The sequence below is a fragment of the Aphelocoma coerulescens genome, unplaced genomic scaffold, assembly GCF_041296385.1.
Source record: "Aphelocoma coerulescens isolate FSJ_1873_10779 unplaced genomic scaffold, UR_Acoe_1.0 HiC_scaffold_645, whole genome shotgun sequence".
Classification (NCBI taxonomy): Eukaryota; Metazoa; Chordata; class Aves; order Passeriformes; family Corvidae; genus Aphelocoma; species Aphelocoma coerulescens.
The window spans coordinates 1-22,414 of record NW_027183998.1 but is presented as its reverse complement, the minus strand read 5'-3'; the positions used below and the strand labels follow the sequence as shown (position 1 = coordinate 22,414).

General features: G+C 50.1%; 1 protein-coding gene across 1 annotated transcript; it reads right to left on the bottom strand.

Moving 5' to 3' along the window:
* Window positions 1–279: 279 nt before the first annotated feature.
* LOC138102246 (serine/threonine-protein kinase PAK 3-like) lies at window positions 280–19,223 on the bottom strand (the record flags this gene model as incomplete). Its single annotated transcript, XM_068999976.1, is given in 14 exon segments — window positions 280–457; window positions 892–1,029; window positions 2,678–2,874; window positions 3,309–3,408; window positions 4,226–4,343; window positions 5,009–5,121; window positions 9,829–10,173; window positions 10,451–10,585; window positions 13,096–13,245; window positions 13,683–13,720; window positions 14,642–14,764; window positions 14,767–14,871; window positions 18,303–18,330; window positions 19,086–19,223. Coding segments are annotated over 14 exon segments (1,857 nt in total), but the record flags the coding sequence as incomplete, so codon positions are not given.
* Window positions 19,224–22,414: the final 3,191 nt, after the last annotated feature.

Here is a 22,414-nt window from a genome sequence, read left to right as displayed (position 1 = left end):
CTACAAGCACAATGGCTGGACAAAAACCGGCCAGTGTGCCGTATTGCAAAGGCAGTGTGGTCTGGAGAGGATGAATGAAGAAGAGCCTGCCCCACTGACAAACCATACCAAAGAAGCCATAAGTGTCTCTTTCCACCTTTAAGAAACAACGGACAATTGAGAAGGAAAAGTTGAGCTAAATCACAAGGTGAGAAAGAAAGGAATCTTACAGATGAGTTGGGGTTTCAGAAACTTTATTTATTTAGAATCCTACTCTACAATCCTACTCTGCAATCCTACTCTGCAATCCTACTCTACAATCCTACTCTACAATCCTCATCTAAGCTGGTCATGGAGAAAATAGTCCTGAATGGATGGATTGCCACTGCAATCTTTTCTCCTCCTCCTTCCACTTCTTCAGTGACTGGATCAGTGGCACCAGGCTGGATGCAGGCTTGGCTGATGTTACAAATGGATGCTGCCCAAAGGAAAAAAACCAACCAAGAACAATGAACCATGACTTTCCAAGCTCAGTGCTTCAAAGGCAGGGGTAATATTTTTAAATGAAAAGGGGATTTACTCTGAGTAGGTCTAAGGAGCATAGTGCAACAGTGGCACAGGTTGTCCTGAGAGCTGGTAAGTGTCCCTTCCCTGGAAACATTCCAGGTCAGGTGGGAAGGGGCTCTGAGCAGCCTGATCTCTTTCAAGATATCCCTGCTCATTGCACACCACATGGATCAGATGGCCTTTACAGGTCCCTGCCAGCCCAGCCCAGGATTCCTCACCATTTTCATTTGGAAAGCACCAAGAGTGGAGATGAGGAGGAAGGGGGCTCATCTGATGCCTTGGGCTTCAGTGGAGGAGGAGCCCATCCTCGGACACTGTTTGACCTGCAGCCCCTTTGCATTTTACCTGCAGGAGCTCCTTGGCAGACCAGCGCCGCTCCTCGTTTTTCTGCAGGCAGCAGTTCAGGAAGTGACGCAGAGAAGCCGAGAACAGGTTGGGCTGCCGCAGCTGTGGGGTCCCTCCTGTGGCTATCAGGAGTTCAGCCTGGAGAAAAAGGAAACACAAGACTCCACCTGCTTCTTTTGATGCCTTAGGTTTTAACTTTTCTATTTTTCAAGTCCTGTACTGCCTAGTGTGTAGCTCGGAAGTTTTGTGTGGCCTGTTAGCTACTGTTCTCTCGTGCTAGTTAGACATAACAAAGCCTCTCTAGGTTTGCTCTCCAAGGACACTCCGATTGTCCCAGGGCCCAAAATGTGTGAACTCAAAGCCTCTGAAGAGGGGCAAACTTGGGCTAATTACATCATTACTGGGCTCATAATTGGAGAATTAACCCTGCTATGGAAATGGACCAAGCTTACAAAACTGTGAAGAACTCATGACCCAGGGTCCATCTTGGATGTAGCCTTTTGACTGCCCAGGCTGTATCTTTGAAGGCCGTTCAAATAAATACCTATTTTGATTCTCTTATTCTTGTCTAGTCTCTGGTTTTAGGTAGCCACTCCAGGCATCAGTTTCAAGTCTGTAAATGCTCTCCCAGAGCCCCTTGTTTAAGCTCAACTCTGCAGTGGCAATTTCTGCCTTGGCAGAGAGGCAGAGATGACTTTCCTATACCAACAAAAAACCCAAACCCCAAAGCAGCCACAGCTTTTCCAGCATCCAGCGGAGCTTGCCTCGGCAGCTGATTTGATTGGCTGACCTAGTTAGGGGCAACTACATCAGCAAAAGCACGTTTTGCTTCTCTGAAGATTCCCACCAGCTTGACAGGCAGTTTGGAAGAGGGACTTTGCTCTAACTGTTTTCAAGTATTATTATAGAAAAGGGAGTTATTGCTCAGGTAAGGAAAGAAACATTTGGAACCTCGCATTCAACACAGACACGTTAAGATGCATGCAGAAACGTATTGGGATGAAAATGCCTGTTTGGGCACACAGGAGCCACCTGCAGCTCTGTCTCGCAGCAGTCTGCAAGTTCCAGCTTCTCTGATGTGGCAAAAGAAAAACTTTTCGTGGTCAAATCAGCAGAAGGAGAAATGCTATCCCTATGGTAGCCCTCTGCTTTTCTGGATACTCAAGTCAATGCATTAAAGATGTGCCCATCCCAGAAAGTGCCAGGTAACAAATGGGAGGTTTTGGCAGGCTCTCCGAGTCACCAGGCTGCAGCTTGGTCACGTGGAGAACGTGGCTTGGGCTATGACAGAAATATGGTCACTAAGTGTTTCAGCAACACTGCACAAGAAGCAGAAGACACTATGTGGCCTTTACACCCTCATGCCCAGGTTTTAGGCAAGTGCCAAGAAACCGTACAGGGAGTGCAGTTCTTCTCTAGAAAACCACTGTTTTAGAAACTTTGTTGGTTTGGGTTTCTTTCCTTCTTTTCTGGAAATGTAACACCAGCTCTGAGATGTGTGTTTTGTGTTATTAGAGACATCTACACAGACAGACGAGCTGGAACAACTTAAAACCCAAAGGAAAGTGTTGCCTGAGAATGGAGAGTGTTTGCATGTGGTAGGGCCTGAGTTCCCCCACCGATGCAACCAAAACTACAGCAGATGCTGATGTGCTGCAGGGCCATTTTTAGAAGGGGACCTTGGTGGAAGCAGTGCCAGCAGACGGCAATGGGATTTTGTCTGATGGAGGACAGAACACAGGATAGGTGAAAAAGACAGAGGGATCAGTGAGTATTTGCTCCTTACCGAGGTAGGACTTTCATTCCAGTGAGGAGCTTCTCGTTCCACCATTTCGAATCCCACAATTCCAAGAGACCATATGTCCACTTTGGGGCCATATGGTTGACCTAGCACAACCTCAGGCGCCATCCACCAAGGCGTCCCGACCACTGAGCTCCTTAGATTCTGCTCAGGGGTGAGCTGAGCAGAGAGGCCAAAATCAGCTGAGGAGAACAAAAAAGTTCTGTACAATTAGGAAACCAAGCAAAAGAACTCCCCACTGTAAGTCTGAGAAAGCGCTGTTGAATCTCCTGGAAATCCGTCCCTGCTCTGTTTCCTCAGGACTTTAGCCAAGGAAACACGGAAGTGGCTGCTTTTTAAATTTTTTAATCCTGCCCCCAGAAGTGGCTTTTATTCCCTGGAACCTTTAGATTGTAGCTCCCTCCCTCTGGAAGGGACACACACAGACCCAAACCAGTGCCACTCTGGACGGCTTTTTCCTCGCCATACCTCTGTGCACGTTGCAACTGTGCCTTCAGCTCGCTGCAGGGGTCCCTGCACTGCCAGCAGCACCACTTTGGGGGAACTGGCAGTCACTCAAAAGCAGCCCCAAACCCCACATGCCCGGAACGCTCTGCCTGGCCAAGAATATACCAACCCAGCTTGACAGAGCCGTCAGTTCTGAGAAGGATGTTGCTGCTCTTCACATCTCGATGGATGACATGGTTTGAGTGAAGAAAATCCAGTCCTTGCAGGCACTGAGAGAGAAAACAGAGACAGGAGGATAAAAATGAGTGGTGTGATTTGAGCCCACAAGAAAGGAAACAGCTCTAAAAGATTCCCTTTCCAGGGGAATAGAGTGCAATGGCAGAACACAGAGCCATTGAGAGGAAGAGCTTGCTGCTCCAACACTACCTTTCTAAGGGAAGGCACGTCAGCTTTTGAGAGAGCCAACGGGAATTGCTGTTCTAGACTGTCCTCTGCAAAGCAGCCAGAATGACTGCTGCTGCAGTGGATGTGCTTTCTTCATCCAGAGGACAAGCAAGGCTTTGCCAAGAAAGAAAGAGTCCCTCCCTTTGCTGTGAAGCGGCTCACTTTTGGGTGGGAGGCTGCATGGCAAAGGTTTTCTTGCTGGCCTCAGCACAGACTTGGAAGTATCACATGAGTCGCCTTTCAGAAGCAAACAGCATTTTGGGTGCACTATTACCCTTTTCAGCTGAGGACTCTGAGAAATGAGTCCCTTTTACCATTAGTTTCCAATTCTGCTACCAGCACCTTTGCTTTTACAGGCAAGGAATGCCGTGCAGACAGGCTCCAGGCAAGCATTCAGAGAGGCAAGGTGGAGAACAGCAACTACAAATACAAGAGACAGAGTGAGAATGCAACAGCAGGAGATAAGAGTACAAGAACAGAGTACAGGGAGTGCAGGCACACTGCCACGCAGTTCCCCCGCTTCCCCATAGCATAGCAGCCACACAGAAGCAAAGTTTGGCACATGGAATCCCTCCAGTTCTCAGCCCCTGTTTCCCAGACAATCCTGCCCAAGCCCTCGGAAGCACAGGTGGGATCCCTGACCTCCCGACTGACGGCTGCCATCTCATCTTCAGATATGTACATCTCATAGATGGCATCAGTCAGAGTGCCTCCATCCATGTACTCCATCACCAGCCAGACTTCATCATCCACAAGGTAGCTGAAAGAAGGAAATGAGGCCATGGAGATGAACGTGCATGGCTACGCCACTGTTTGGAAAAGACAACGATTGATTCTTGTTTCCAGGTCCCTTTGAAACGAGGACAGACTCAAAGGAATAGACGTTCCCTCTAGGCTGTGCAGTGATTGCGGTCTGTGCTGTGTCAAGGAGAAAGGCACAGCTGTGAAAAAGGAGATGTCTTAGATGGCCAGCAAGTGAAAAACACAGTTTACTAACAGCCCAGATAAAAAGCTGTCACACATGGTGTTTATGGAAAAAAAGCATCTAGTCTTCCTGGCATGCACAGCAATGGAAAAGAGGGGCTGCAGTCCAAGGGAAATCCTCTCTCGGATGGTTCATCAGCATTTAAGACTCTTGAGAAAAATCAAGCCCCAAGACAACGTGGTGGCAGTGAACTTAGAGGGTATTGACTTAGTAAGATAGCACTGGTGCAGGCTTTTGAAGAATTGTCAAACGATGTGTGCCAGGGAAGACTAATGCAGACAAAATGCACTCTCTTCCCATCCATTGGAGATGAGAAGAGAAATAATAATTGATCAGTAATTAACAGCTCTATTTTCTGCCACAGACCAAAGTTGGTTTTTGACCTCTCATGCTTGCAGTAGGTAAACAAACATTCATGGGATAAGACCACGACCACTCACCTGTCTAAATAGTTGACCAGGTTGGGATTCCTATTCATCTTCATGATCATGAGTTCATTGACAGTTACTTCCTTCCTCCTCAGTCCTTGCAGACTACTTTTCTTTATGGCCACCTAAAATGACAATGACAATCAGTACCTTGAGAAGTTGGTGGCACGAGACCACAACACACATGGAGCGAGTGATTTTGGAATGACACAGCTGAGCTGTGCCAAAGTGCCTTGTGATTAGACACTGGAGTAATTAGGAACTGACATTCCAACAGCCCATTTCTCCGCTCCCTTGTGGGCCAGAAACAGGACACATGGCCACTGACGTTTTGCCTTGTCCACTTGGTAACAATGGTGTCTCAACTATCACCCACAAAGCTCTGCCCACACCCTCTGCTGCTCTGCCTGGGATCCAGAGAAGTAATCCAAGCCTTGCTACTCTATGGATACATCCTGGGCTATAAGCAGGGCTTAGGGCTCTTAGGGACGCCTTGCAGATCCCTCCCTACGTGCAGTTCCCAAGTGCAGCACTGCAGGTTGCTAAGGAACTACCAGTAAGGTTCAGATGTATTTGCTGGCAGCCAGAAATGAGAATTCAGGACTCTGAAGCTGTAGCCACAAGAAAGCAGTGAGATGCTCTAAGGCACCACCTTTGTTTTAGCCACTGAGAGTGAGTGAGCATTTCCTTCTCCAAAAGGAACCACTGCTCTCTTTGCCTTCCTTCTGGCAGCTGAGAAGGACAACGACTGTCCCAAATGTATTTTGCAGGCTGGCACCAGTCTGTGCTTCTTGTGCCTTTGCAGCACAGCTCTCCCGGTGACCCAAAGCTCCAGCCACAACTCACACCAGAGGGGAAAGCCCTCAAGAGCTGCAGAATCTGCAGGGACTGTTGACATTTACCTCTCCTCCTGTGGCATTGTCGAATGCTCTGCAAACTTCTCCGAAACCCCTAGAAACAAAACAGCAGCAAAGAAAGGAGAAGCTGTTTAGATCTTGGCGTGAAAGCCAGCCCGGACAGGAGATCTCTGCTCTAAGTGCCTAAAACCTGCAGGAGGCATGAGGGCTCTGCCAGAGGGCACATGATGCATTTTCCTCTCCAGTGCATGGGCACTGGGCCTGTTCCTGAAGCTTTGGGCTTTAGTGCCTCAGCTCAAAAAGAGAGCTTATTCTTTCATCTTGAGTTTCCGTTTCTAAACTGTGTGGTTCTAATCCTGACCACCGAGTATTTCCTTCAGCAACCTCTTGGAAAGAACTGTTCCTGAGAACTGTTATCTGACAGCTACCAGGGGCTAGGCTGCTCTTTCAGGCAAGCAAGATTCTCCTTTCATTAGTGTGGCCGGATGATTTTGAGACATACAAAAATGCTAAGGAAATTAACACACAGCTGTCCCACACTTGAGAGACAGGAGATCTTCCAGCTCCTGTTCCTTGCTGCAGGCAAGACCGTGGCAGCGTGGAGATGTCTTTGACAATGCCTTCTGACCACACTTACAAATTCTGACCAGCACTGAGAGATGGGCCAATCTAAGCCCAGTGTCTGAACATGTTTGCAGCTTGCCTGACTTGACACTTGATAGATATTCCACCAGCAGAACAGCTGGCCCATGGTTTTGTAGAAGAAACTGTGGTTGGACTCACCCGCTGCCGATATTTTCCAGTTCAGTGTATTTCATCACCGGATTTTCCATGCTCACCATTTTCCCTGAGGGAAACAAAGTGCAAGATGCTCACTTGAAAGCAGACATGCCACCTTCCAGGAGATACAAAAGGCAGCCCCACTCTCTGGGGCTCTGAGCCTTTTGTGGTCATCTGGGTAACAACAACAACAGCGACAAGAACCACAACAGCAACAGCAACAAGCCAGGCAGCTCTGCAGCACAGATGGCCAGCACTGAGACTGATTTTCTACAGTCCTCTGAAGAGATCTCTTGAGAGGAAACAAAGCACAGAGAGATGCATTCGCAGGAGAGGAGGGCATCTTGCCAAAAGAATGCCTTTCTTTTTGTAAACCAGAGCAGCTCACGTTGTGACCAATACCAACGGGGCTTTCCGCATCAGGATGCTCAGCCGTTATGGGCAGGCTGAGTTCAAAGATGCCCTTGCCCGTGTCCCATGTGAAGAACCACACTGCTTGTCTTCCCCCTGACTGCGCGGATCAGTCGCTGGCATTGGACTCGCCCTCTCAGCTCCGCACACGTCCCCGCCTTCCCAGCTCGGCACAGCGGCCACGGGCAGCAAGGACAGCAGTGCTCCTCGGGCGCCGGCGTGGCACGGACAGCTGCCCAGAGGAGATGCTGAGCCTCTCGTGAGTCCAGGCCGTGCCATGCAGAAGCCGGCCCAGACGAGGGGCTGCTGCCTCCCGGCAGCTCCGCGCTGCAGCGGCCGGGCAGCAGCAGGACTCTCTCAGCTGAGGAAGGCTCCAGCCTCTGCAGTCGCAGCGGCCGTCAGGGGCAGGGCAGGTACCACAGCAGGGCTGGGAAGGCCCAAGGATGAGCACTGACAAGCACTGGGAAGAAGCCACAGCCAGACCGAGCCCTGTTCCAAGCTCTTGCCCCCTTTCAGGACACAAGAGGATTGGCTTTGAGATCAGACACACCGAGGTGCACATCAATGCCCTTCTTGTCCCAACAGGTGATGGTAGACACAGAGTCAACTGGGCTCTGTTCTCAGCCCCCCCCAGGTCTTACCTGAGAGCACAGCACTGGCAGCTGTTATGGGCAGGAAGCAGATTCAATGGGCTGTGCTGCAGAATCACAAAGGGCTTCATGTGTTTTCCTAGAGAGTGAGCTGTGCAGGGCTTGGGCCAACGGGTGGCATTCTAACAGTCACGGGAATGATTGGGAATCAGGGATGAAAAAGTGCCACGGATCTGAGGGATAGACAGTGGATGGGCTGGAGGCTCACTCCTGAGAAATGCCTGCAGTGCAGTTTTACCTGACCACGCCACATCAATGTGTCTCTTGGACACATCCTTATAAGCATGAAACTAGGATATTAAATAGGGATTGTTATAAAGTATCTGCTTTTTCTTTGGGGACATGTGGAAAACACCTCTTGCTCTCAATTTGTGCTGTCACTTGATGTTTTTTCAAAGAAGTGGTCATTGGCAAAAATGTTGCATTGTCATAAAAACCAACTGTAGATGTAGTAGTGGTAATAGTAACAGTCATCAAAATTACACCAATAAGACACATGAGGAAGAAGAGCTCCTTCAGGATGGAGAAAAAACAACTTCACCAAAAAAAAAAAAAAAGGCTCAAACCAAACCAAACACAAAAAAAACCCAAAACAACAAACCACCAACCAAAATCCTTACAAACCCACCAAAAGACAAAACCCCAAAACCAAACAATTTCTGCGAAGGTCTTTTGCTCTGATGAATGCTGAGAAATCAGGAGTCTAAGGAGAATTTAGGAAGCCAAATATTCCGTTCAGTTTGGCCACTAGCACAGAGGACTTGCCTAGATCATTTGCTAGGTCACAGCTGATGCAGGAACAATCCCTGCTTCTGCCTTCAGCAGAGAGGGAAGCTCAGGCAAAGCCAAGGCAGTCTGAGCTGTGCTCAGAGGCAGCAGGAACACCCAGAGCACTCCCTCGCTGCCTCGGAGCACAGCACTTCCTGTGAGGAGTCCTAAATGTCCCTGTGACACCAAACTGCGGAGCAACATTTGGCACAGCTATGCTGACACATGCACACAATACACTGTCCCTCACACAAGAAATACACAAGACGTACTCAGTAGCTCCAGGAGGTCATCCTCCATCTCCTGTTGATGGGAAGAAGCTGTGTCGCTGTTGGAGCTGAGCAAACTGCCCGGGCTCCACTTCTCAGGCTGGGGTGCAAAGGCTCCTTTAGACAATGCTGCTGCTGCTGCTGCTGCAGGAGCAGGTTCCATGCGAGAGCCTGTGTAGATCTGAGACAAGAAATGAGGTTGTGTCAGAAAGTGTGGCTGGCAGAGATTGCCCTGGGATCCCATTTCAAATGCAGGCCCAGAGGAAGATGCTGTCAGCCACATGCAGGGCTCTTAAAATGGATTTTTTTGCATGTCCACTTCTCAAACCGGATGGGTCAAAACCAAAGGCTGATTTTACTTGAGTTCATGGCCAGATTCCTGTAACATTCTCATGGATTTTCTGAAGGATGACTGCTGCAATGACTATTCCACTTCCTCCCAAGCACTCTTTTCCCCCTCCAAGGGCTATGGACACACTTGCATCTCCTTGTTCTAATGTTCTACCTCCTCCCATGGAGTCCTCTTTTCCTCCACCATCTTCGGGACGGGCTCAAGCTGCAGCAGGTCCAGCTGGGACAGTTCCTGTGCCCCACGCCAGCCTTGGGGCTCTTTGTGGCCAATCACTTGCTGGAAGTCTTTGCAGGCTGCCAGGTGAGATGTCAACACTTCCACCTCAAGTCAAACACAACAAAGCAGTCAGACACTACAGCTTATCCCTGTCAGCCGTGGGTCAGCGACTGTGAGGAAAGGGAAAGAACAGGTTCACAAGGGATACAGACAGCTTGTTTCAAGATCCATCAGGGTCACCAAGCTGACCTGCAAAAACACCTCAAGAAACAAGGAGAGCAGGAACAGGCCAGCAGGAATCCATTTGGATGACTGCTGGCCAAAAGGCCAAAGGACTAGTCGCACTGTCCAGGGCAGCAGCTGAGATTCAGCAGCCCAGGACGTGTCCTTCAGAGTGGCTGTGATAGAGACCACAGCAGGATGGCGCTCAGAGACATCACCCCACCCGCCTGCTGCTCTGCAGAGGAAAAGCAAGAAGGGCAGAAACCACCAGTTTGGTGACTGCAGCGGCTCTCTCTGTTTCACTCACTCGCTTTTCTAGAGCCTCATGCTTTTGGAGTAGAAGATTAATTTCCTCTCGGATGATTTTCAGTCCTTCATCCAGCCTCTTCTCCCTTGCCTTGATCCTAGCCTCAGTTTCCTGCAGCTCTGCCTGCAGCTCTTTGTCGATGTTCTGCAAAGAAGCAGAGAGAGGATGTCTCACAAGTGGAGTGGCTTCAGCTCTTACACTCACCTGCTCTTGTAGATCGCTCCTGTGCTGATGGAGATTCTTCTCCTCTTGGATGCTTCTGATGTCTTCCTTGCTCCTCCTCTTTGCTGCCTTGATGTCACTCTTGGCTTCGGGCAGCTCTGCTTGTGGCTCTGCCTTGATGTTCTGTACACACAAATGCAGAGCAAGTGACTGGCAGCTGCCATCAGGCTCAGCTTTTTCCTCTTTCAGCCTCAAAATCACATTCATTTAGCCCCTCCCTTCTGCTTCCCTACCCAGCTCTGCTTCCATTGGAACCCTCCCGTCCCAGCACTGGTCTCTGCAGATGACAAGGCTCTGTGCTTTCAGTGCCTGTGGGACTCCTGGCCTCCTCAGTCCCAAGAGCTCCGTTTTATGTCCCTGTTCCTGCCCTTCACTCTGTCACCTGGCTAGGCAGGCTCACCTGGCCATTCTCTTGTGCCTCTTCCACCTGCTGCCTGAGCTGCTGCAGCTGCTCTCGGGCTGGGAACAGCTCTCGCCGAGTCTGGCAAGGCATCTCTGATAGAGCAATCTGCTCATGCTCTTTCTCTAGAAGGAGCTGCGCAGAAAGCAAGAGAAGATGGCTTTCAACTTCCCATAAAATATTTGTGGGGCAGGACTCAGAGACTGATGGGCTCGCACATTCCCAAAGCAATGTGCTGCTGCTCTCCCGGGTCCTTCTCTGCCCACGGGGAGGCACAGATTCCAAAGTGACACTGGCACTACAGTCAGGCTCCATCTGGGACTGAAGCTCCAACAGACTCTTAGGCATCTGACAGGGAACGTGGGGCATTTCTCAAGGCTCTGCTGAGGACCTCGCTCCTCTTCTGCCGTGTCCTGCTTGTCTTTCAGAAGTGACTGACACCCAGCCCTGTGCCACAGCCCCACCCTGGCTCTGCAGGTGGCTTCCTGTGGGAGCTTGCTCCTTGTGAGAGACACTTCTGGAGTTCATGTTCTCTTCAGGCCTGCACTGCCATTCCTGCCTTTCTGACATCTACACTCTTGTTACAAATCCTGGATTATTCAGGAGATGAGGATGCGAACAAAGAGCCTCCAATGGAGGTCAGAGGGCCTCTATGGCCACCTCAGTATATGGAGGGGAACCAAGGTGTTTCTTGTCCTCCCTCTTTTGTCAACTGAGAATTCTGACCGGCAGTAACAGAGACCCTCAGAAGGCCCAATTAACAAATTAACTTAGACACCCTTCAGGATGCCAGTGATGGAAACCATGTGTCCTGTAATGCATGTTTGACCAGAGTCACCAAACCCCACCTAGAGGATGGGATTGCTCCACACCCATAGGACAGACCAAACTTTCACGGATAAACAGGGGGAGGAAAACACCTCTGAGGGGAAAAAACAACCATCTCTGGAGGGGGAAACATCTCTGCCTGCTCGGGATCGCTTGATGGAACATGTCTCTCCTCCTCTCCTGAAAGGATGTCTTTAGGTGAGCTTTGCACCTCCAATTGCCTTGGAGCAGAGCCAGGAAGTTTCATTTAGATAAACAGATCGATAGATAGATCAATAGATAGATAGATAGATAGATAGATAGACAGATCGATCTCACTGTTATCATCTCTCTTTTCCTATGCTATGCTTTCCCTCACTACACACATCAACACTTGGTAGCCAGTGCCCTGATCAGCAGCAATCCTGAACTTGCTCTCCTGTTGCTTCAATAAACCACACTCTTGGGGAACCTGGAGCAGGAAGGGCCTTATAGAATGCGATCAGACCCAGGGCACTGCACTGGGAACTGCACTCTTTGTGCATCTGTACTGGGGCAAGTTCTTCTCTTGGACTCAACCAGACTGATGATGTTAAAGTGGCTGCACTTCAGAAATGAAGCTGAGCCCCTCCCAGACCCTCTGACCTCAGAGGACCAGCTGGAATGCAAGGGTGTGGATTTCCTGCTGAATTCCCATACCTGGAATACAACACATTCTGCTCCCCTGGGCTGCCAAAAGGCACGGGCGCTGTTAACCTGAGAGTGATGTGCAAGGCCCTGCTGGCTGGCCGGACACCAGAACAGCTCCTTCTGCACCAATCTCCTTGCCCCAAACTACGTGTTCTCATGCAAAAATACTGCAACTTCCAGAACCGCCAGCTTGCAAGCTAAAATTCTAGCAGAATCTCGTCCAGTGCTAGAAAAGTCCAGGAAAGGTTGAGTAAAAGCACCTTTGTTTGCCGAGAAAGAAAAGACAGGGAGTCTCCTCCTAGAAAACCAACAAACCAACAAACAAAAAGATGAAAGTGCCACCTACTTCAGAGCAACATCTTTGCCCCCACTCTAGGCTCCAATGCAGTTTTCAAATGCAGTTTTAAAAACAGACTTCACAACAGAAAGTATCTGCAGAAACATGGCAGCCTCTGGCTTCTGCCACGGAAGAAGGGCTCCCAACTGCGCACTTTGCTTCTTTTGCCACACGGGAGAAGAGTGGCCCCACACAGGTCCGGGGACAACACAACCATCTCTTTGCAGCTTATCAAAAGCAAAAACACAGGCGCACTCAGAGCCCCTGTCAGCTCTGCTCCTCACTGCTCTGCCTGAAGAGGCCAGAGAACAACCTGGCAACCAAGGCACCAAAGTCCCTGACTTCAAGCAGCAGCTCCCCATCCCCAGTGTGTCTCTGAAATACTCCCAGCTCAGCCCACCCAAGAAGCTCATGTGGACAAACCACCCCAAAGCACTTGTGTGCTCACATCAACAGCTTTTGTGCCAGCAGCTACTTGGCCAGCCTGTGCAGTGGGACATGGCTCTCCAGGCCACCGTGTCCCCCACGTGTCTGGCAAGGCTGAGAGCGGTGTCTTTGGAGCGCTCCCTCCTCTGGCGACAGGGGAGCCTTCATGATTCACGTTTGCCCCTCTTGGAATCCCAGCAAGCTGGGGCCTGAACATGACAGCTCAAAGGCCGTGTTCCAGCTCTCACTGGCTGGGGGGAATCGCTAGGTCCTGGCAGGACTCCAGCACTCAGCATCCTCGGCCACCACCAGCAAGTGCTGGCCGCTCAGAAACTTGCAGCTCTGATTTCCTCTAAAGACAGCCCCAACCACAACTGCCACTTACCGGCTCACGACGTTCAGATTCATGACTGACCACAGCTGGAGAGTTCTGGACATTTTTCTCCTCTTCAGCCTCTTCAGCCTCTTCAGCCTCTTCAACCTCTTCTCCAGGAGCAGAGGGAGCCAGAGGAGAGCCTGAGGTTGGTTCTGGGCTCTGTGGACAGGCAGGAGTGTGAGGGACAGGCAGTTACATGTCATTTCTAACCTTATCTCTATTCAGCTCTACAACCAGCTCTACTAAGGAGAAATCATAACCTTGCATAGCAATGGGATTCCAAGTGCCTCCAACTAAAGTAAAATGGGCTAATTCAACAGTACTGCATATTGCTCTGAATTAGATATTGCAGCCTGGCTACTCTCAGCAAGCAACGTTCTCTCTGCAAAGCTGGGCTTTTAGTTCTGCGACAGCTCTGAAATGCAAAAGCAGCTATTACACAGCGATGCCTTTGCTATTGCTGCTGCAGACATGAACATGGATTTTCTTTCTGCCCACCCAGCTCAGCCTCCTTACTCTACTGCCACAGGCCAAGCTCACAGATTTCTACACAGTTCTTAAACACCAGGAACATCAAAAGTTCCTGTCTCACTCACCTCAGGATCAGGACTGACGAATACACGGATCATGTGACCTGCAGTGGGAAGGGAAAATGAACCAGATGCTGTGAAAAAACCGTCTGTGCTGGTTAATCCCGCAGAACAAGTCCACCCAAACAGAGAGGGTTTTCTTTTCACAACAGCCCTCCAGCAGACACAGTTCTTCCACACAGCCAGCAAGAGAGCAGGACAATATTCTTGGTTGTGCCTAGGCTTTGGCCTCTTTTGCCAGTAAATGAATACAAACTTGATCAAGAAAATGCAAATTGTTCTTCAACACCCAATATTTCTCTTCTGCCCAACAGCTAAAGCTGCCTTTTTTATCCTCTCCTTCAGGTTCTTTTTTTAAAAAATAAGTTGCATGCATTAATTCCATTAAGTTACTGAAAACCGTTGCCCAGAAAACCTTCCCCCAAACCCCCCTGAGATGTCATAGTTTGACTGGGAAACAGCCCAGGAGCAGCTCTGGGGTTCAGGAGCAGACACTCACTGTTTGGGAGTTTGCACTTCATTGCAAAAAGAATCACTATTTTAGCACTCATTAAAGGGTTGAGTTAGACAGTCAAATCTTTTCATGACAAAATTTAGAAACAAAGAAGCTTTCCCTGAATTCCAGGCAGAACTGCAGAGTTCTTTGAAGGCCTTCTGAGAACACCTCCCAGGCTGCCTTTTCAAAGTTGTCCTGCTTGACCCAGCCCCCTGAGGAAATGACAGACTCGGCTGCCACAGACTCTCCCGTGGAGGGAAGGGAACCCCTGCACGTTCCCTTGCAAATGCTGCCCGCACCTCCCTGGCTACAGACACCCTCTTTTGAGCTGAACGTGTTGACAGGAGCTTTACCAAAGCAGTGGCATCCTAATGGTCTTTTTGTTTCAAAATCAACTCAGTTACTAAGAAAGAGCAGGAAGCCCTACACAAGCCAGGTTGGGTTACACCCAGGGAAAACCTCTACTCACGTGTCAGGTTAGTCAGGTAATAGGCAGAATAACCAATGCCATACACAGTGCAAACTGCAGCAGCAAATGCCTCCATGATTTTAGCCCTGCTGTGCAAGTTTGCAGACTGTGCTCTAACACAAGAAAAAACAAGGCTCCTGTCAGAGTGCAGCTGCCCCCTGACAAGGCCTCAACCAGGAGGATGCTCCTGCTCTGAGCAAGCCCAAGAGCTGCTCTGACACTGAGACCTTCTGTGCACCAAGGCAACCTTCTGATGACAGCACCACAACGTGGCAACCATGCCCTGACATCACAAAGCAGCTGCTCTGCGTTGGTCTGGGAATTGATGCTAAGCAACCCAAGCTTCCCTGCAGCAAACACACAATAGCCTGGGAAGTTCTCCTCTGTCACAAAGCAGCACAAAGTCCCCTCGTGGGCCAAACCCTGTTGTTCAAGGGCTCCAAGAGTAACTCAAAGAGTGCCCCAAGCACCTACAGCCTGTACCCCAAGTGAACACTGAGATGGGACCAAAGCAAAGGAAACTAGACCAAGAAAATGGCCCAAAGCATTGCACAGATCCAGGAGAGAAGGCACTAATTGCATGACAGCTGTAATAATTCCTAACAAATCTCCCCACACATTTGCACTTTTATTGGACACGCCCTGGTCCCCTCTGTAGGTACATCTCTGCCTCTGCCTTTCGTCCTCTATGGAAGCAGTCGAACGGGCAGGATTTGCCCACCCGCAGGAGCTGCTCCAAGCTGGGAATGCAACTGGCAGTGCTGATTTCCAGAGGCTTCTGGCTCCCGGCTGAAGCCAAGGCCAGGAGCGGGTTGAAAGGTGCTGGCGCTGCTGCTGCTCTGTGCCAGAGAGCCCCGGCTGGGAGGGCACGGTGCCCACTGCGCCGTGGGCTCTCTCTCTCCTGCCAGAGCTGGGCGCACCTGGGAAGGAGTGATGATGACTTGTGGGAAAACCAAGGGCTTTGTGGGGGCTGCATTTCTCTGCACACACCCAGGCCACCTGGGGCACAGAGCTTTGGCCCCCAGGAAAGGGAAACCAGGGGGAAACGGCTTGAAATATTTCATTTCAACCTTTTTTACTGTTCAATATAAGTGACCACAATGAAAGGTTACCAAGCAGGGATCCATCCCTGCTGCCAGCTCAGCGTTAGAAAGGAGGCGTCACTTGATTTCAGCGCTGGGTGCATGGGGAATCACTTCCCTAACACGTGCACACCCAGCAATCTCACTTACTAGTTTGTACCCATGGAACTAAGACACACTCATTACTTTGCTGAAACTCACAGGCTAAACATGACTTCAAACTATTTGACATATTTAAACCACTTGTCAGAAGTTCTTGATGTGAGAGTAGGGGTGTCCTGAGGGTCTCTGGTGGTCATTTGGGGAACATCCCCATGTGTCAGGGATAGGAGACAGATCTGAGGCCTGACATGTTTGGTCCGCAGTGTTGCACATCGACAAGATAATGCAGAAGACGACTGTATTGTTAGTTAGCGGGACTAACTTCTAGAAATGAAACTAGGTATCGGTCACCTGGTGGAACTCATCCTGGGAAAGGAGAAACAATACATAATGGAGCCATTGTTGGCATGGAGTATGATCATGGGCCAATGTGACCTCATCTCGTAAGCTGGCCCTGGACGAAATGATGTTGAAACTGGCCACTCCTGAGGAGGAGATATAAGGTGTGCTCCTGGGGTGGAGGGGAGAGGACGACATGACGCACGCCATTTTTATCCAGGGGATGCCCTGAAGGAGTCCTGCCCTTCTGCCCCTCCCACTCAGGAACCATGCTCTATCTCCTTCTCCTGCTCGGTGGCTTTTCCAGCAGCCAGGCGCCGGTATGTATTTCTTGCTAACGTGACTACTAAAATTCATTTGCTTTGCAATTCTAACTGGGTCTTCAGTTCTCTGGGCATGGGCGTCCTCCTGAACCCATAACACCCATTCCTCAAATTCTCCTCTGATGGTCATTTACACCTTCCTTCCCTGGGAATTGAACACAACATTTCGTCACTGCACCCTGCAAGTGCTTTTGCTGCGTGAAGCCACATTGCATCTTTCTTTCCCAAAGTAATAAAGAAAACACAAATTGCCTACTGAAAGCCTTCTGCTCCCTTCCAAATCAGTTCACTACTCAAGCACAAGCCTCAGGCACATCCCCGATTCCCTCTGAGAGAGGAAGTAATATTTTGCTGCAGCCAAAAGGGGTTTAGGTCAAAGAATGAAAATTGTTGGATGTATGTTGGATTTATGGTTTGGAGCTGTTCTAGTTAAATTGCTGGGTGTTGCTGGGAGCTGGGAGAGGGGCAGGGTTGAAGACCTGACTAAAAAGGAAGTAGGATGAGAGGGGAGGGGACAGAAAAGAAGGTGGTCAGGAGAGCACCTAAGTTTCTTAGTACCCACCCACTGGGAAAGGGGACAGGGACCGTCCCGGCTGGGAAAGGGTCTAAAAAGCAGCCATTTTCTTAGAGGGGGGGTGTGTTGAGCTCTCGGGGAGGGAGGCACACACCCGGCTCAACGGAATCGTTACTCATAAGCAGTTTTCCTTTGCTTCGATGACTTTGTTACCATTTAATTGTATCCAAAAGTGAGTTCCTTTTTAACATCTCTCTGCCAGCAACTCAGAGCTGCATGGTGCACTGCTTGCTGTGCCCTGGAGAGCACAAAGCAGGCTGGCCTGGTGGTCCCGAATATTTCTGCAGAACGCTCTGCATTCCACACCTTTGCTCTGACTCAGTGCAGAACTGCAGGATTGCAGGCGCTTCCTCCCCGAGCTGTGTGAGGCACTGGCTCCTGCAGATCTGACCTGACGAGCTGTCGCTGCCTCCCGTTGGCCTCAGTGCCCCTGGCAGAAGTGCCGTGCCTGAAGGACGCTGCCCCGTGCTCGAGCCTGCGGAGCAGCCCGGCTCCCTCCCGCTGTGCCCAGGCTGCTGCACACACTGCTAACCTTTCCCAGGACTTCCAGGGCAGCCGGCAGAAGAGTAGCAATCCTCAGCCGGGGCACCAGCCCTCGGCTGCCTTTTGCCTTTCTCTCCTCCTGGGCCGCCTCCAGACGGCCAATGGCACCAGTCTGCGCTGTGCCCAGCACGGCTACGCTTCCCTCGGCAGCAGCCAGCTGCCGCTTTGGCTCTGAGATGGGACCATGTGCCCGCTCCCAGGAAGAGGCACCCAGTGCCAGGCTGCTGCCTCTTGCAGCTCCAAGGGCCTCCTGCCAGCCTGCCTCTGCCCAGCCTCAGGCTGCTCTGGGCTCTGCGTGGGCTCTGCTGGGGCTCCAGCCTGGGCAAGGCCGGGCCGCTCTCACCTCACGCTCGCTGACAGCTCTGCCTCAGACGAGACCTTTCAGAGCACCCTCGCTGAGCTTTCTGCTTTCTCAGCTGAGCAAGACTCTCCCTGAGCCAAAGAGATTGCACTTAGGGATACAAATCCAAGTGGCAGGAACCCCAGTGCTCTCGAGTCACAGCTCAACACCTACATCTGCACAGGATGTCTTGGCTGCACAACTCCTCCTCTGCTTTTGCCTGCAAATGCCATTGCCCTTTCTGCCTCAACTACAAGCACAATGGCTGGACAAAAACCGGCCAGTGTGCCGTATTGCAAAGGCAGTGTGGTCTGGAGAGGATGAATGAAGAAGAGCCTGCCCCACTGACAAACCATACCAAAGAAGCCATAAGTGTCACTTTCCACCTTTAAGAAACAATGGACAATTGAGAAGGAAAAGTTGAGCTAAATCACAAGGTGAGAAAGAAAGGAATCTTACAGATGAGTTGGGGTTTCAGAAACTTTATTTATTTAGAATCCTACTCTACAATCCTACTCTGCAATCCTACTCTGCAATCCTACTCTACAATCCTACTCTACAATCCTCATCTAAGCTGGTCATGGAGAAAATAGTCCTGAATGGATGGATTGCCACTGCAATCTTTTCTCCTCCTCCTTCCACTTCTTCAGTGACTGGATCAGTGGCACCAGGCTGGATGCAGGCTTGGCTGATGTTACAAATGGATGCTGCCCAAAGGAAAAAAACCAACCAAGAACAATGAACCATGACTTTCCAAGCTCAGTGCTTCAAAGGCAGGGGTAATATTTTTAAATGAAAAGGGGATTTACTCTGAGTAGGTCTAAGGAGCATAGTGCAACAGTGGCACAGGTTGTCCTGAGAGCTGGTAAGTGTCCCTTCCCTGGAAACATTCCAGGTCAGGTGGGAAGGGGCTCTGAGCAGCCTGATCTCTTTCAAGATATCCCTGCTCATTGCACACCACATGGATCAGATGGCCTTTACAGGTCCCTGCCAGCCCAGCCCAGGATTCCTCACCATTTTCATTTGGAAAGCACCAAGAGTGGAGATGAGGAGGAAGGGGGCTCATCTGATGCCTTGGGCTTCAGTGGAGGAGGAGCCCATCCTCGGACACTGTTTGACCTGCAGCCCCTTTGCATTTTACCTGCAGGAGCTCCTTGGCAGACCAGCGCCGCTCCTCGTTTTTCTGCAGGCAGCAGTTCAGGAAGTGACGCAGAGAAGCCGAGAACAGGTTGGGCTGCCGCAGCTGTGGGGTCCCTCCTGTGGCTATCAGGAGTTCAGCCTGGAGAAAAAGGAAACACAAGACTCCACCTGCTTCTTTTGATGCCTTAGGTTTTAACTTTTCTATTTTTCAAGTCCTGTACTGCCTAGTGTGTAGCTCGGAAGTTTTGTGTGGCCTGTTAGCTACTGTTCTCTCGTGCTAGTTAGACATAACAAAGCCTCTCTAGGTTTGCTCTCCAAGGACACTCCGATTGTCCCAGGGCCCAAAATGTGTGAACTCAAAGCCTCTGAAGAGGGGCAAACTTGGGCTAATTACATCATTACTGGGCTCATAATTGGAGAATTAACCCTGCTATGGAAATGGACCAAGCTTACAAAACTGTGAAGAACTCATGACCCAGGGTCCATCTTGGATGTAGCCTTTTGACTGCCCAGGCTGTATCTTTGAAGGCCGTTCAAATAAATACCTATTTTGATTCTCTTATTCTTGTCTAGTCTCTGGTTTTAGGTAGCCACTCCAGGCATCAGTTTCAAGTCTGTAAATGCTCTCCCAGAGCCCCTTGTTTAAGCTCAACTCTGCAGTGGCAATTTCTGCCTTGGCAGAGAGGCAGAGATGACTTTCCTATACCAACAAAAAACCCAAACCCCAAAGCAGCCACAGCTTTTCCAGCATCCAGCGGAGCTTGCCTCGGCAGCTGATTTGATTGGCTGACCTAGTTAGGGGCAACTACATCAGCAAAAGCACGTTTTGCTTCTCTGAAGATTCCCACCAGCTTGACAGGCAGTTTGGAAGAGGGACTTTGCTCTAACTGTTTTCAAGTATTATTATAGAAAAGGGAGTTATTGCTCAGGTAAGGAAAGAAACATTTGGAACCTCGCATTCAACACAGACACGTTAAGATGCATGCAGAAACGTATTGGGATGAAAATGCCTGTTTGGGCACACAGGAGCCACCTGCAGCTCTGTCTCGCAGCAGTCTGCAAGTTCCAGCTTCTCTGATGTGGCAAAAGAAAAACTTTTCGTGGTCAAATCAGCAGAAGGAGAAATGCTATCCCTATGGTAGCCCTCTGCTTTTCTGGATACTCAAGTCAATGCATTAAAGATGTGCCCATCCCAGAAAGTGCCAGGTAACAAATGGGAGGTTTTGGCAGGCTCTCCGAGTCACCAGGCTGCAGCTTGGTCACGTGGAGAACGTGGCTTGGGCTATGACAGAAATATGGTCACTAAGTGTTTCAGCAACACTGCACAAGAAGCAGAAGACACTATGTGGCCTTTACACCCTCATGCCCAGGTTTTAGGCAAGTGCCAAGAAACCGTACAGGGAGTGCAGTTCTTCTCTAGAAAACCACTGTTTTAGAAACTTTGTTGGTTTGGGTTTCTTTCCTTCTTTTCTGGAAATGTAACACCAGCTCTGAGATGTGTGTTTTGTGTTATTAGAGACCTCTACACAGACAGACGAGCTGGAACAACTTAAAACCCAAAGGAAAGTGTTGCCTGAGAATGGAGAGTGTTTGCATGTGGTAGGGCCTGAGTTCCCCCACCGATGCAACCAAAACTACAGCAGATGCTGATGTGCTGCAGGGCCATTTTTAGAAGGGGACCTTGGTGGAAGCAGTGCCAGCAGACGGCAATGGGATTTTGTCTGATGGAGGACAGAACACAGGATAGGTGAAAAAGACAGAGGGATCAGTGAGTATTTGCTCCTTACCGAGGTAGGACTTTCATTCCAGTGAGGAGCTTCTCGTTCCACCATTTCGAATCCCACAATTCCAAGAGACCATATGTCCACTTTGGGGCCATATGGTTGACCTAGCACAACCTCAGGCGCCATCCACCAAGGCGTCCCGACCACTGAGCTCCTTAGATTCTGCTCAGGGGTGAGCTGAGCAGAGAGGCCAAAATCAGCTGAGGAGAACAAAAAAGTTCTGTACAATTAGGAAACCAAGCAAAAGAACTCCCCACTGTAAGTCTGAGAAAGCGCTGTTGAATCTCCTGGAAATCCGTCCCTGCTCTGTTTCCTCAGGACTTTAGCCAAGGAAACACGGAAGTGGCTGCTTTTTAAATTTTTTAATCCTGCCCCCAGAAGTGGCTTTTATTCCCTGGAACCTTTAGATTGTAGCTCCCTCCCTCTGGAAGGGACACACACAGACCCAAACCAGTGCCACTCTGGACGGCTTTTTCCTCGCCATACCTCTGTGCACGTTGCAACTGTGCCTTCAGCTCGCTGCAGGGGTCCCTGCACTGCCAGCAGCACCACTTTGGGGGAACTGGCAGTCACTCAAAAGCAGCCCCAAACCCCACATGCCCGGAACGCTCTGCCTGGCCAAGAATATACCAACCCAGCTTGACAGAGCCGTCAGTTCTGAGAAGGATGTTGCTGCTCTTCACATCTCGATGGATGACATGGTTTGAGTGAAGAAAATCCAGTCCTTGCAGGCACTGAGAGAGAAAACAGAGACAGGAGGATAAAAATGAGTGGTGTGATTTGAGCCCACAAGAAAGGAAACAGCTCTAAAAGATTCCCTTTCCAGGGGAATAGAGTGCAATGGCAGAACACAGAGCCATTGAGAGGAAGAGCTTGCTGCTCCAACACTACCTTTCTAAGGGAAGGCACGTCAGCTTTTGAGAGAGCCAACGGGAATTGCTGTTCTAGACTGTCCTCTGCAAAGCAGCCAGAATGACTGCTGCTGCAGTGGATGTGCTTTCTTCATCCAGAGGACAAGCAAGGCTTTGCCAAGAAAGAAAGAGTCCCTCCCTTTGCTGTGAAGCGGCTCACTTTTGGGTGGGAGGCTGCATGGCAAAGGTTTTCTTGCTGGCCTCAGCACAGACTTGGAAGTATCACATGAGTCGCCTTTCAGAAGCAAACAGCATTTTGGGTGCACTATTACCCTTTTCAGCTGAGGACTCTGAGAAATGAGTCCCTTTTACCATTAGTTTCCAATTCTGCTACCAGCACTTTTGCTTTTACAGGCAAGGAATGCCGTGCAGACAGGCTCCAGGCAAGCATTCAGAGAGGCAAGGTGGAGAACAGCAACTACAAATACAAGAGACAGAGTGAGAATGCAACAGCAGGAGATAAGAGTACAAGAACAGAGTACAGGGAGTGCAGGCACACTGCCACGCAGTTCCCCCGCTTCCCCATAGCATAGCAGCCACACAGAAGCAAAGTTTGGCACATGGAATCCCTCCAGTTCTCAGCCCCTGTTTCCCAGACAATCCTGCCCAAGCCCTCGGAAGCACAGGTGGGATCC